Genomic DNA, 15,086 nt, shown 5'->3' on the forward strand with positions numbered 1-15,086 from the left:
GCAGGGCAGACCCCCTGCAGATATCTATTGAAGGAGTGAGGCGGTAGGAAGGACTCTTAGAGTCTGGACTGGGACTCAAGCCTGTGCTGTTCCGAATTATCTCTGTGACTTGGAGGTGTTTGGTGTTTCAGGTTCCTTAATCTGTGTAATGAGGACAAAGGGCCAGGCTGTATGAAAGGGATTCTGTGTGCAGAGGTTGTTGCCTTGTTAAAGAATGATTTTCAAGATTATAACTATTTTGAAAAACAGAGAGGCTTCAAACAGAAAGTGGAATTTCCTCACTAGCTTGAAAAACATAAAATGCCACTATATTGGGCTAATATTTCTAAAAGTTCGCAGAGGGAAACACGGGTATAGCTCAGTGGTGGATCATCTTCCCAGAATGTGAAGCTTTGGGTTTGATCTCTAGCACCTCAAAATAAGACCTCAAATAATTTGGTTGAGTGAAACACGTCTGTAGTTCTATCTACTCAGAAGGACAAGGCAGGAGGATTGCAGCTTCAAGACCTGACTCTGCTATAGAGATCAAAGTTTGGGCAGCAAAACAAAAGGCTGTAAAGACAGAACACAGTTAAGGCACCTGTTTCCCACGTGCAGGGCCCTTGGTTCAATCTCCAGTACCCAACAAAATGAAGCAGAACTCAAAAGTTCACAATGACTCCAGCTGAATCCCATTGTTTTAAATGGATATATGTCTTTTGACCAGTGTGTTCACTCCCCTGTGGGGATCCTAGTTGGAAGAGGAAGTGCTTCAGTCTGACCTAAATCATTTATGTATGCTTGCATGTGTAAAACCAACCAATGTTCAATGCTCTGTGTAATCTGTAATCTCACATTTCTCTGGATATCCATTCCGCTCACAACCCACACTTAAATTCTTTTGTCTTTTGGAATCACATGTTTTCATGCTCTTCTCAGAAAATAACGTCATTTGAAATATAGGGAAAGGTTAAGGCAATCTAGATTCTAATTAATTTGGCAAAGAATCTCTTTCGCCCAAGCAACTGATGCTTCCCATTGTGGGAACATTCTGGGCTCTTAAAGCCTGGGAAAAATGCATCCTGTATTTCAAGGATGCCAGGACGATCATGAACTAAGAAAACATCTTTCCCAAATGGACACCTAGAGGTGACTCTTCATTTGTTCTTTCGTGGTCGGCTAGGATTGCCTTGACATGTTTTTGCAGTGACATTTTAAGGTGGGGTTGTAAGTAAAGCCGACTGCAAAGTTGACCGTTGGGGGACCGCATGGGCCTCAACTAGACTTTTTGAATGTTGGTGACAGTTATGTGGCTTTATCTTGAGGTGGGGGGGGGGGGGGGCTGGCAGTCGCACCAGGATCTATCCCAGGTGCATGAACTGACTTTTTGGAACCCATTCCCTATGGTGGGATACCTTGCTCAACCTTGGTGGGGGTCGGAGGACGACGACTTAGGCCTGCTTTAAGTTGGTATCCCAGACCTTGTTGACTCCCCAAAGAAGGCCTTTCTTCCTCTGAGGAGTGGATAGGACATAGGAAGGGGGATGGGGGAGGGAAGAGAAACTGGGGTTGGTATACAAAATGAAAAGCAAATTTTTTAAATAAAAAAAAAAAGAAGATAGCTCTCCTTATCCTTTCCTCTTCTCTTGCACGTAAGCATTCACCATCATTGTGTCAGGCTTCTAAGCAGGGCTCCCTAGCAATTTTGCCTGTCGCTTCAAGCTTTAGCTGTTTTGGCCAATGGGAGAGAAGCGAGCCCCGCCTCCTCCTTCCCGGGGCTGCGCTCCCGAGCATGCGCAGTGGGCGTGCTCCCCGCCACCGCCCATCTGCTGAGACTAGTCGCGGAGGGCTCTGGGCCCCGGGGTGACAGCGGCTGGCGGAGGAGGAGAAGGGAGCCTATGAGGTTATGGTAAGAGGAGGCTGCAGAGCCCGAGGGCTCGGGAGGGGCACCCCAGAAGCGCAGATCGCGGTGGCTGTTTTTGGGTGCGCAGAGACGGACTCCCCTGGGACGCCTGGCCGGTGCCTCTTGTGCTCCCACGCCCCGCCGCGGACTTGGGGACGCGACGCGACACGTCTGCCTGGCCCGCGGCAGGGGACACGGGCAGCCTGTTAGCCTTGGGGGCCGGAACCCATCGCCAGCTCCGGGCAGGCGACTGCCCTATTCCGCATTCTCTGCCAGCTTCCCTTTCCAGAACAGAAAAGCAAAAGCAATGGGCCCTGGTCACCTGGCCACAGGTTCTTTCTGCGGCCACTTGAGTTTGCTGTGTTGTTGGCCTTGATTTACACAAAACTAACTTTCTTTGACTTACCTTGTCCGTGTCTTTGGATTTACCCCAAGTACCTTAACAAAAGTATTTCAAGAATTCACATCTATGTTTTCTAGGTTAAAAGCCACCCCCCCCCCCCATAAAAGGGTAGAGATAGGAGCCTTCTAGTCAAACACTAATTTTTCCTTTTCCTTTAAAAATATGTTTGGATTTTATAGACAGATCTTATTTTTTATGGTCACTTCAGATCTTGTATTCTGGCAATAATTATCATTTTCAAGGGGTCCACAATCAAGAAAAAAAAGGGGGGATTAACCATGAAACATGATGTGGTCCTGTCGGAGGTGGGCATTTCTTTTAGGTGTACTCTGAACAGCACTGCGCAGAGACTGATAAAACTGTTAAATTGTGTCTTGTGATGTGAAAGCCTTTGGCTTTGCCTCTGCTGAAGTTAGCCCCAGGCTTGTGGCTAGTTAGGAATTCGAGGGTAGTTTCCCAGTGTCTGGGGAAGTTAATGTGACACCATATTAACTCATCTGTGCCTTATTCCTCCAGCTAGTTTGCTACTTACATTGCTCCTGGTTAACAGTCATTTCTAATTTTGATTATGATCTCAGCTTCATCCAAGCGCTGCTGGTTGGAAACGATTAATAATTACATCGAGCTATATGTAGCCCAGTGGCTTGTTTAGTATGCATAGGGTCCTGGTTCAGTCCTCAGCACTACAAAATACTATTGCGATGTCTACTATTACCATTAGATCAAACACCTACAGTTAAGTCTGTGTAAATTTCGCTGTGGTTCACTGTAACTTGAACTATTAATGTGTAAAACCTTGGGGAGGGAAATCCTTGGTGAACTAAGCTAAAACTAAATAGTGTAGCATAATGGTTTAATTGATGAAGGAACTGTGCTGAAATGCACTTTGGTAGTTTGTGGAACAAAAATACCCTTCCGGGAGATTGAGCACTTTCATGTCCATTGATTATCCCCTATGATCGATTCCTCTCTTGCTGGTCTTAGGGATTGAAAATAAGTAGTGTGAATCTTTGGATCTTTTAAGGACTATAAGTGGCTTGATGCAGAAGTTACATTGACAGAGAGCAATAGTAGTGACTTCTCGTTTCAGATCTGGCAACTCTAGCATGTGATAACAGCTTGCTGAGAAAAGGAGCCGTCACGTGAGGCCCATGACAAGGGCCTTCTAGAGACAGGAAAATGGCAGCCAGAGAAGCCAAGGCAGCAATATGCCTGAAATGCAGAGTTTTAGGAATGCTAATATTTGCTCTGAGGCTGGGGATGTATTCTCAGGAAGTGGGTGCACTTGTCCTTTCCCGCCACAAACTGACCTGTTTTGCAGCGAAGTCCTAGAGAATAGAACCTGTCCACAGTTTCCACTTCACACCACGCACCTAGACGAAAACACTGGGGGCCAAAGGAGAAGGAAGTCCAGGATGTTAGGCTGGTGTTCATGATTAAGAAAGTGAAAGTGACCATTTCTTTTGAGAAGGCTAAACTTTAAACTGGTTTCTGTTCAGTGGTAGCCTTAAAGATTCAACAGTATGTCTAGAAGTCACGGCAGGGCAGTATTTTACATTCAACAATCTGTATCAAAAGTTTCTCTGCTCATTTCATTTCTGTTCTTTAGACACAGTCTTAGACCACTCTCATTGTGGGTGTTGCACTTTGATCTCCCTTCTCCTCTTCTACCTTATAGTGTTTCTATTATCTTCATTAGAAAGAAAATTGCTAAGATGTTGAGTTGGACACTGTCCAGTAGAACTTTCTGTGGTGATAGAAATGGATATGCAAGCTGTCCAAGCCTCTGGCCTCTGGCCGCATATAACTTCGGAGCACTTGGAGTGTGACTTGGGTGACTTGCATTTACCTTAATTCATTTTGTAGTCAGTGTCCACAAGATGCACAGGTGAACAAGATGAGTTATACAATTATTTTGTCAAAGGCACTAAGAATTGCAAATGGGTTTCCAGCAAAACATAATTTAGTGCCTTACAGCTCAAGCTAGGTACCGGGGAATGGTTATAGAGCGCAAGCATTTTATAAACCTAGCATTAATTAGCTCACTGCAAAAGTCATAACCTTTGAAGTCATTTATCGACTGCTATGTACTTGTATGAGTGTTTTCTTTACAGCAAAGATAGCCATCGTCCTCTTATTTTGTATTTTATCAGAAGAGCCAACTCTTGTTGTCTTTTAAATGCTATCATTTGTTAGCTGAGCAGCAGGAAAAGGGAGTGTGCTGCTCGTTGGTATTCCCTCCATCCACTGACGCTTCTTCGTTGAAGGGGTGAGGATAACAAAACTATCTGTGGGCCTTACAGGAAGTTGGCAGGTTTTGGCTGGGTTGCTGAATTGGTCTACCTGTTCTAAGTTGTTATACAGAAAGCAAAAGGATTTCATCTAGTGTTTGCTAAAACGTGAGCTCCCAGATTTACTTTCAGTTTATCATAAATAAACAAATTATTTGTTCTCAGTGATGCCTTGGTTCTCTCTCTCTCTCTCTCTCTCTCTCTCTCTCTCTCTCTCTCTCTCTCTCTCTCTCTTTGGTTTTCAAGACAGTAAGACAGTGTTTCTCTGTAGCTTTGGAGCCTGTCCTGGAACTCGCTCTGTAGAACATGCTGGCCTCAAACTCACAGAGATCCACCTGCCTCTGCCTCCCGAGTGCTGGGATTAAAGGCGTGCGCCACCACCGCCCACCTCGAGGCTTCAGTTTCTTTGTGAAAAACTACAATGATCCTTCCTTATATGGAGCATAAGAAGAATAATCATAAAAGGCACCATGTGCAGGAAATATTCAGCCCTTTCTCAGATCGCTGTTCACACCACTCAAGAGTACACTGAGGTGGTCACCTCCATACCTTCCTCTGGCAAAGTCTGAAGAGGTGAAGGATGGGTAGCAGTTAGAATGAATGCAGCCCCCTTGTGTATCCAATTAGCTTGCTTGAATCCAGGGATGAGAGCAGCAGGCTGTGATCATAACCGACTGACTTACTTTTTGGAAAGATAAAAGAAAACGCTAAAGTTTGAACTTATTGTATGTACATGGATTTTGAGAGTTAAGCGAAAGCCAAAATGCTTTGCACAAATTAGCAGGACTCTGATATTAGTCTCTTTGTAGGAGTGAGATTAGGCTCAGGGCAGTGTGTGACTGTGTGCCTCTAATGAGGATAGGTGCAGGAACACATCAGATCTGTCCTCTGCATACGGTGGAAAGGCACTTTGTCCCCAACGTGCATTATCTTAGTCAGACCCGGGCAGGAGGCCCAAATGCTAAGTGTCTTGCCCAAGGTAGAGATTTCTGGTTGTTGGTTATACTGGCAGCTGCTGAACAGGCAGTTGGTGAATTCTAGTAATTTTAAAGGCATACAGACACTAGAGAGAGAAGAGTGTTAAGGGTGTGACTTGTAGACATGAGTGTGAGACTTATTTGTGCCCATGGTTAAAGGAGGAGGCATTCCTAGTGTGTTGTGGTGGCTGTAAGACGAGGGTGCTTTGGAAGCCTGGCTGATCAGAGAGAAAGATGCCATTGAGACAAGAGAAAATGGTCTTTATCCATTTATTATGGTATTATTTGTCAATGAAAAGGATTGAGGTTCTTATAGATGCTACAGGGAGATGGTCGATAAACCAGGACGATAAACAAGTCACAAAGAATATATATTGCATGGTTCCACTCATGTGAAACACCTGGAGTAGAAAAGCATACAACGTGCATCAATGGCTTTTATGGCTTAGAAGTTTGGGGACCAAACAGAAGATGGGGATCTGCTTCTCAGAGAAATGTGCATTTCAAAAATTGCATGGTGATTATTACCTCACAGCTCTGTTAACGTATTACAAACCATCGGGGTTTTATTGGGTTTTAATTTAAATGGTTGGATTGTATAGTATATGAATTTTATCTTAATAAAGATCTTATTTTTTAAAGGATGGGGCTAGCAAGTTGGCTCAGCAGGTAAGCATGTTTGCTGCCAAGCCTGGTGACCCGAGTTTGAGTCCCAGGATTCACATGGTGACAGGGGAGAATCCTCTTGAAAGTTGTGCTTTGATCTCGTTACACTCATGGTAGCATGCACACATACACATATGCACACGTGTGTATACACACATACAAATAAATGCTCAAAAATTCAGTGGTATGAAATGGAGAGATCTAATTGGTTTATGGAATGCTTAAAATGGTGTTGGAGAAATTGACTTCCAGGCCTAAGCTGACCTGGAACTCAAGGTCTTGTGATTTGGTGAGTCCAGTGCTCGGTCTACAAGGATACATTATACCTGTCTTTTCAGATCTGCTCTCGTTCAGCCTGCTTCCCAGCTCTTTACCTGGCTGCAGTCCTAATTCCGTGCTTCCTGAAAGGAGCTTTCTCCTGCTACTCTGTGGCTGTAGGTCAGCTGTTTGTTAAGGTTCCAATTTGCTTTTAATGAAACTGGTTTGAGTCTATTTCTAGGACCTGGTTTTCCTGGAACACGGGAGAAGAGTGGAGAATATAAGCTCCCAAGACTTTCCAGGCACATTCTACAAGGCATAGAACCAGCTGGTTTACCCAGTCATATCAGCTCAGCTGCTGTATTTCCTCCCAGCACTGTCTCTCTGTGCCTCCCCTACCATCATGTTTCTTGTTTGTAGATTCAGCCCATCGTACATCAAAAATATAGTAGTTATATCAGTATAGGACAAATATGCAGGTTTCTTTTCTACAACTTGTCCCCTAAATGATACATTGTAACAGCTATGTGCAAAGCCAAGGACACTTGAGCATAGCCAGATGTTAGTATCCTTGTATTCATCTGTTGGAAATTCCAGTAGTTTTATACCGGCTTATGGTCAAACTAAACCTGGAAACCAAGACTTATTCTTCTGAGATAATTATTCTCTATGTTAGCAAACATGGGTGACTTTGGAACCTGAACCCTGGGCTTAAATCTCACCTTCATCAATGGGTGGTTTTGTTACTTTGGATCAGTTACTTAATCGTTATAAGCCGCAGTTTGCTCAAAAGAACCGTGAAGGAGGACTTTAAAGGGAAGGTTGTGAAGTTAAGTTGTGAACTCTTCTCACTTCTCAGATATGTTGTAATCATTGGGTCATTCTTCTCCTTCCCTTTCTGGGTTGCCTCCCGCTGATACCAGCCATGAATCATTTGGTTCAGGGCTGGTCACAAGCTTTCCTATCCTTTGATAAATATCATTTGTCTCTCCCACATGTTCTAGATCTGTCCAATTGGTCTTCACATCTAAGCTTTTGTTCTCCATACTAATCATACCTAAGTATACGACTTAGATGTTTAGGCTTTAGAAATGTTCTCTAGAAAATAGCAGTAGTAGTAATTTTCCTTTTTTAGCACTCTGAACACCCAAGTGGGTAATTCGGGAAATGGACACCAATATTTTCAAAAAATATAATTGTACACCTTGTATGTTTTTCAGGTGACTCCTTGAAAACCATATAGCCGACTTGCAGCTGATGAAATCAGCCGGTCAGCCAACCAGCCATGTCTTACACTCCGGGGATCGGTGGGGACCCTGCCCAGCTGGCGCAGCGCATCTCCTCTAACATCCAAAAGATCACACAGTGCTGTGAGTTCAGTTCCAAAATGACTTCGCTGTTGCTTTCAATTCTTTATTGAACTTGGTGGTAAACTTGATACAACTCCAGCAGTTCAGGGAGGAGGGAGGAAGGAGCGTTCTTCTAGGAACACATTTGAAGAGGCTAGAGCTCCTTAGAGCAAGTATGGAGAGAATTCACAAGAAGAGCAGAGTGCCAGCACAGGCCCAAGTTGCGTGGTTTCATTAATAGTAAAGATTTCCAGGCCGATGTTTGTATTTACTCTGCGACCACCTGCGTCTTGAAGTTGAGATCCGTTGACTTAGTCTCAAAGGTTAAGATCTAATGAGCACTACTAAGAGGTCAAAAGTTTTATGCTTATTAAGAATAAAATCTGAGCAGATAGTGCTTAGGCTAAGTTTGTGCTTATGAATATGTGGCATAAAATGAAGAGAGGCAGGAAAGGAGTCTGCATGTGTCTCTGTTCCTTTCTGTGTTGCTGTGACAAAATACACGAGATGGACAGGCTGTGAAAAAATGTGTTATTTAGACACAGTTCTGGAAGACAAGATGCAGGAAATTGACAGGCTGTAAAGAAATGCATTATTTAGACGCAGTTCTGGAAGACGAAGAACACAGCACCAGCGTCTTCTTGACTTCTGGTGAGGACTTGTTGACACAAGATGTCACCTGGCTAGCAGGGAAGCAGGAGAGTGAGGTGAGGTAACCAGCCACACTTGCTGTCTGTCCACTGTTGTCATGGGGACTAATCCAGCTCAGAGAGACCAAGAAATACATTAATCGCCTCTCAGGACCACCTCCCAACACTACCACTTTGGGGATCAAGCCTCAACATGACATTCACACTATAGCGGAAGGGGATATTAATCTGTGGAGATATTATGGAAGATGGTGTAGATTCCCCACTGAACTTCCCTTGCTATAGAGAAAGCAAGCCAACAGACCCAATTTACCCATAAGCTCATGTATGTGTGTATGCATGTGCATATTCATAGGCAAATACGTTTTGGTTTTCAATTTAATTCCCCAAATCACAGCTAATCACACACTTTAGACTATTCTAGGCTTCTTTCTCTCTGTGCTCTGAGATATTGCCAGAACTCCTTTTTTTTTTTTTTTGAGACAGTGTCTCAATATATCTGGCTCAGAACTTGCTATACAGACCAGGCTGGCCTCAAACTCACAGAGATTTGCCTGTCTTTATCTCTGAAGTACAGGGATTAAAGTTGGGTGCCACCATATAAGACACCAGGACTCCTTGACAACATGCTAACACATGCTAACACACTCCTGAAGAACAGAATATTTTCAAATGATCTTACTTTTTTTTTTTATTTATCATTAACTGTCCTACACAAGTGATTTAAATGAGATGCCAGTGTACTTTGGAGGTCAAGGGAATAAAGTTCCTGTATAGATGTCTCTAGAAGGTACTGATGTCCATTCTCACTTAGAGTAATTTGTATTTTCTTTGGCTACTATCAGTGGCTATCATCATGCTGTTCATGACAGGCATTTAAGAGCTTCATCAAGACTATTCCAACTTCTTGCTCTTCTGGGTTCATATTGCTCTGATCTCCCCATGGCTTCCTTGCTGCTTGTTATATAAGACACCAGTTGGCCTCAGGTAAATGTAATTATCGGTGTAAGGTTTAAGGGGGCTGATAATTCAGTTTACGCACATGGAACACCTAGACCTTTAACAAGAAAGGATGCCAAGTAGAATAGATCCTCTTGGCTCAGGTTATTAAGTGGTGCCAGGCATTCAGAAGACTGAGGATTGACTGTAGCACTCTGAGATTACCGAAGTGGTAAACACTAGACAGGACAGGAGGTACCTGAACTGGAGCTTGTGGAAGTTTGGGCTGGAAGGAGGAGAGGGCTAGTTTAAATCAGGCCGTGCTTGCTACGAAAGGGATCAGTTGTTCCAGCCTGATGAGACATGGTAATCTGAGCCAGGGTTGAATGCTATAGTGTGTTGACAACTGAGTATCCACCATAATTACAGTCTATAGCACTCTTGGGTTGTGCAGAAGGCTCCCTTAACTGTTCAAGCTGAGCCCCATGGTCCAGGCCTATAATTCCAGATACTCAGGAGTCTGAGACAAGAAGATTACAAGTTCAAGTCTTGCCTGGGCTACAGAGGAAGTTCAAGACCAACCTGTGCAACTTAGTGAAACCTCTGTCTCAACATAAAAAGTAAGAAGAGGGCTATGGATATGGTTCAGTGATAGGGTCCTCAGCTAGAGTATGCATGGCCCTAGATTCAATTCAGTAATTATGATAATTTTTAATGAAGACTGACATCATTAAGTCAAGGAAAGATCTAGTCACTCTCTTCAGATATGCAAAGTACTGTCTTGTCAAGTATGAAACCGAATCTACATGTACTATACACTGGGGGTTACTACACAAGTTCACAGCTCCTGAGAATTAGACCGCAAGCTGAGGAGGAGGAAGGGCTTTTATATAATCCAAATTGCTAAAGAATGGCTTTGCCTCTTAAAAGCGAGGTTACCAAGAGACTAGAAATAGTGGTCAGGTGATTCCCAAGTCATTTATCCAGAATTTTAAATATTTAAATGATGTTTCAGACTAAGTGACTTTTAATTGTGATATTCTGTTTAGCACATTGAACAGCAGCTCCTTGAGTATCTATTACACACTGGACATTGTTTCAGAGAATGTGAATGTAGCTGTCAGCAAGCCTTTACCATCCTGTCTTCATAGAGTACGGTGGAGTTGTCAGCAACATATGGTATAAAAGTTAATAAGCAACATGGTCTCCCGTGAGGAATTTATAGTGAAAGAGAGGAGGAAGCAGTCAGCTGGCGGGGGGGGGGGGGGTGTTGTTTAAATGCACCCTGATGTAGGAGGAAGGCCTGGTAGAGACAGCTACAGGAGCAGGTCCCATGAAGGAGCTCACGAGCAGGAAACATCCCAAAGCACTCAAGAGCTTGAGTTGCTCAGAACACAGGGAGGAAGAACAAACTTGCATGTCCAAAGCACTGGACTTGAGGCTGGGGTTGCCTGAGGGGAAATGAGAGGAGGCTGGGTGAGTTACCTCAGGCTTTTTCTGCTCTGGAGGGGCTTAGAGTTTACTGTACGAGGCAGTCGGAATCACTGAAAGCCTAAGAGGAGATGAGACACATCACTCGGGCAGGTACTTAGGGACAGATGGGAGGGGAACAAGGGGGCATCTTTTGGTCTTTGTAGAGGTCTATTCCAAGAGATTTTGTCATGTGTCAGGATTGTATGGATGAGAATGGAGAGACAGGAAGAGTGTGTTTAGACACAGAGCCAGGAGGACTTTGCAGGTATATGTGGGCGGGGCTGGGAGGCAAGGAGAGGAGTCATACTTTTTGCACAGAGCACAGGAGTTAATGACAAGCGTGAACGAGATGAGAAGCACTACCATCTAGGACTAGTTAGCGAGGATTCTGTTTCCCTCTAGTACATTTTTTAATTTTTGCTCCAGTCCTGGGGAAGTATGTTACCACTGGATCATTTCACCCTTGGTCAAGTAAGTTTTATAGTGTCTTTTGGACCTTGAAATGGAGATACCAGACAGTTGAGATGTATGAATTTTAAAAACTGGGAATGCTATCACAATCTGGAATTTAGAATATGGGATCACAGTACAAGTGGTATTTAAAACCATAGAACTGGAAGGATTTAGAGAAAATGACTGGGGAGTTAAGAACCGTGGAAGTCGGGAAGAAAGTAGCATGAAGAATTTGAGTGATCAGAGAACTAAGAAAATAGAGATGAGGTAACTTTTTCTTTGGAGAATGTTGAGGCCTCATCTGAGATACTGATGGGGGAGGAGCAGAGAGAGTATCTCATTATGTATTCCAAGTGCAGGATAAAAAGAACTGCTTTGTCCATTTAAAAAGACATCCCAGAATTCTGCTCGCCCATGCTTATGTGTTAGATGCTATCTGCCAGGGATGTGTTTGATCCGGGGATTGTCCTACTTGAGAAAGAGAGGGTGAACCACTGTTTCGTAGACAAATAACAGCCTCTGCCCTGGAAGTCGATGATGGTCAGAGCAGGGGTGCATTTCTTCACTAGAAAGGGAAAAATCTAGAACTTTAGTGTGTAATTTTCAAAGAAAAGTCTTTCAAGGCCTTGGGGGCCTGCGAATGTGCCACTAGAGCAGGAATTCTCAACATGTGGGTCATGACCTTTCACAGGGCCCCCTAAGACCTTTAAACACAGGCGTTTACATTACAGCTCATAACAGTAGCAACACTACAGTTATGAAGTAGCAATGGAGGTGGTTTTATGCTGGGAGGTCGCCACGGCATGAACTGCATTAAAAGGCCACAGCTTCAGGATGGTTGAGGACCACTGAGCTAGAGAGTGGTTCGCCTTTCACCTCCTCTGCAAGGTGAAGCCAGGTATCACACTGGTGGAAGCATCGTCTGCTCCTGAGTCCATTTGCCTTTCTGTGAAATAGGAAGGAAGAATCCAGTAAGAAAAGGGAGGACAGAGACGGTCTAATGTGGCAGGCACACCTGAGATGGTGAAGGTGCAGGCCAGAGGGAGGTGGAGAAGTGGGGACTGGTTGGCAGAATGCAAATCTGAAACTTGGTCATATCTGTAGAGACCAATGTTGCTGTGCTTCTCTTCTAATTCTGAAATTCTGTGTCTGAACTAAAGGAAGTTCAGAGTGAAAGTCTGTGACTGCCTCCCACCTAGCCCGCCGTCCTGTAAGAGCTGTGCAGACCCATGTGGAAGTGAAAGGCAGAAGTGTGAGATTTCAGTTCCCGTTCCCGCAGTCTGACAGTGCTATTAATACGGACAGTCGCGATGGAGTAAGGGTTCTCTGCACCATAGGTGCTCCTCCTTGACACTGACATTTGCATCTTCTAACTCGTGTCTTTCCAGAGTACCTGATTTTATAAACGAGTCTAGGGAAGGTTTTGTGAGTAAGGCATCTGCTCGGCAGGCATCCGCTCAAGCAGGACCCACGGCTTCCTGGCGCTGCAGTGACTACTATTGAATTTTGTACTTTATTTTACAAAACGAAAACAAGCATTATTATTATTATTATTATTAGGGGAATCTAAGAATAACAGCAAGAATATAATGTTGTTTTCTTTTAACAATATTCTGTAAGGAAGTTCTGTTTTACAAATCATAGGATAGATAAAGGTATTTTTTTTTAATGAGGGACTGGGTATTGAACTGAGGGCCTCATACAGGTGAAGCAAGTGCTCTGCCACTGAGCTGTGTCTCCATCATCCTTAGCCCCAGAGCATAGTATTTTATTTTATTTTTTGAGACAGGGTTTCTCTGTGGCTTTGGAGCCTGTCCTGGCACTAGCTCTGTAGACCAGGCTGGTCTCAAACTCACAGAGATCCGCCTGCCTTTGCCTCCCGAGTGCTGGGATTAAAGGCGTGCGCCACCATCGCCCGGCAGTATTTTAAACTTCAGTGGTTTTTGCTGTTCAATCACTTCCCTTTTTGTTGAAGGGGATCTATACTGTTATAAATCTGCGTCAGTAGTAAGCACTTAGCTATGGCAGTGATATAATTTATAGTAAACAATATTTACACATCATAAGTGCTTACACATAGATGTAACACGTATATGTTACATATTATAGATGGTTACTTACTTTGAAACAATCTGTCCTTTCAGTGACAGGTTGAATAGATGGAACAAACTAGAACTTTATGGATTTCTATGTGAACTCCAATATGGAGCATTAAAATGATGCAGCAGATATTTTTTATCCCTTGCTGTAGGCTGTTGATCTCTAACAGAGTTGTTCAGACATTTGTGCTGCCAGCCGTCCCTCCTGTGACTGTGTGCCAGAGGCAGTGCTTTCTGTCTGAGGTTTGATGTGGCATTTAGTCCTTCTCAGCTCAAGGTTTTCCAGCAGGCTAGAGTCGCTATGTAAATGAGTCTCCTAGGTCTCAGCACGCATCTCAGAAATGACACAGTTAGTTTCTCAAAGCTTGAGATTGAGGTCAAAAGTAGCATTTTTATTAGCATATCTGGAATTGAGATAGCCACTCATCACATTCTCTTGCCCTCGGTAGTTTCCTCAAGACAGCTCCTATCTGTGATGTAGGAGGTCAACGCGCCTTTGTGGGCTGACCAGAGGATGATATTTTTACATGGACTTTTCATGCTTCCTCAAAGACCTCATAGGAAAAGAATGTCTTCAGAACACACAAAGAGAACTTGTAATTTTGAAGAGCAGGAGAAATATATTGAAATCTTCAACATAGCATTCTTTCTTTAAACGCTGGCATGCATGTATTATTATGTAGTGCATATGCCTGACAAGTGTGCAGTCCTGTCGCTCTCCACCGCCATATCGTGTAGATCGAGGAGTCCATTCTGAGCCCCAGAGTCCTGCACTTGCTTACACATCCTCCGTGCCCATCAAAGATAAGCAGGATCCGAGTTTGGAAATTTATCAGCATCACTGATAAATTTACCTGATTCTTAAGGCTCAACTGAGAGAGTTAAGTGTGTGTTCCAGTTTGTGTTGGGCTTCACTCTCTTCTGAGTCTGGAGCATTTGTCTTTGTGGCTGTAGGTCATTTTATTTACAAATGAACAATGGTTTCCATTTGTAGTATTCCTTATTCGAGCATTTATACCAGTTTACCTTTCCTACTTATGTGCAAGCATTTGATTTTTTGTTTGTTTCGTTTTTTGAGACAGGGTTTCTCTGTGGCTTTGGAGCCTATCCTGGAACTAGCTCTTGTAGACCAGGCTGGCCTCGAACTCACAGAGATCCACCTGCCTCTGCCTCCCGAGTGCTGGGATTAAAGGTGTGCGCCACCACTGCCCTGCCAGAATTTGAAATTTTTACGTTTTGTTGTTGTTGTTTTGTTTAGGCCATTTGCTGTTATAAGCAATGCTGCTTCTGTTCCTAAGCTGGTGAGTCCTAGGCTGTGTGCTTGATGGGTGTTAGTAGAAACAGCAAAAGCTTCCAGAAGTGCTTGATTTCTCCAGCAGGTGTATCAGAGTTCACATAGTTCCAATTCCTCTCCAAGGTGAACAGCCTGAAATCTTGTCCACGTCAGCAACATTTTTAACTCGTTGTGGCTTAATTTACATTTCTCTAATTTGAATCAGGATTTTTTGAGAATGTAGCTGTTAGGAAACTCAGAGGACAGAACATTCTTTAATCCAGCAAGCTGTGTGTACCTTGTCTAAAATCAGAGACAAAGAGCATGAGCTTGAACAAGCTCTTTCTTTTCCTAAAGTGTGGTTTTCTTGGGT

General features: G+C 43.6%; 1 protein-coding gene across 1 annotated transcript in view; it reads left to right on the forward strand.

Annotated features, from left to right (window-relative positions):
* Positions 1-1,789: 1,789 nt before the first annotated feature.
* Stx7 (syntaxin 7) overlaps positions 1,790-15,086 on the forward strand; it is a 41,525-nt gene continuing 28,228 nt past the window's right edge. Inside the window, exons 1-2 of the mRNA XM_057762285.1 lie at positions 1,790-1,888; positions 7,698-7,847. Coding sequence (XP_057618268.1) covers positions 7,763-7,847 — 85 coding nt within the window. The 5' untranslated portion in view covers positions 1,790-1,888; positions 7,698-7,762. The remainder of the gene's footprint in view (positions 1,889-7,697; positions 7,848-15,086) is intronic.

Source organism: Chionomys nivalis, chromosome 2 (assembly GCF_950005125.1).
Source record: "Chionomys nivalis chromosome 2, mChiNiv1.1, whole genome shotgun sequence".
NCBI lineage: Eukaryota > Metazoa > Chordata > Mammalia > Rodentia > Cricetidae > Chionomys > Chionomys nivalis.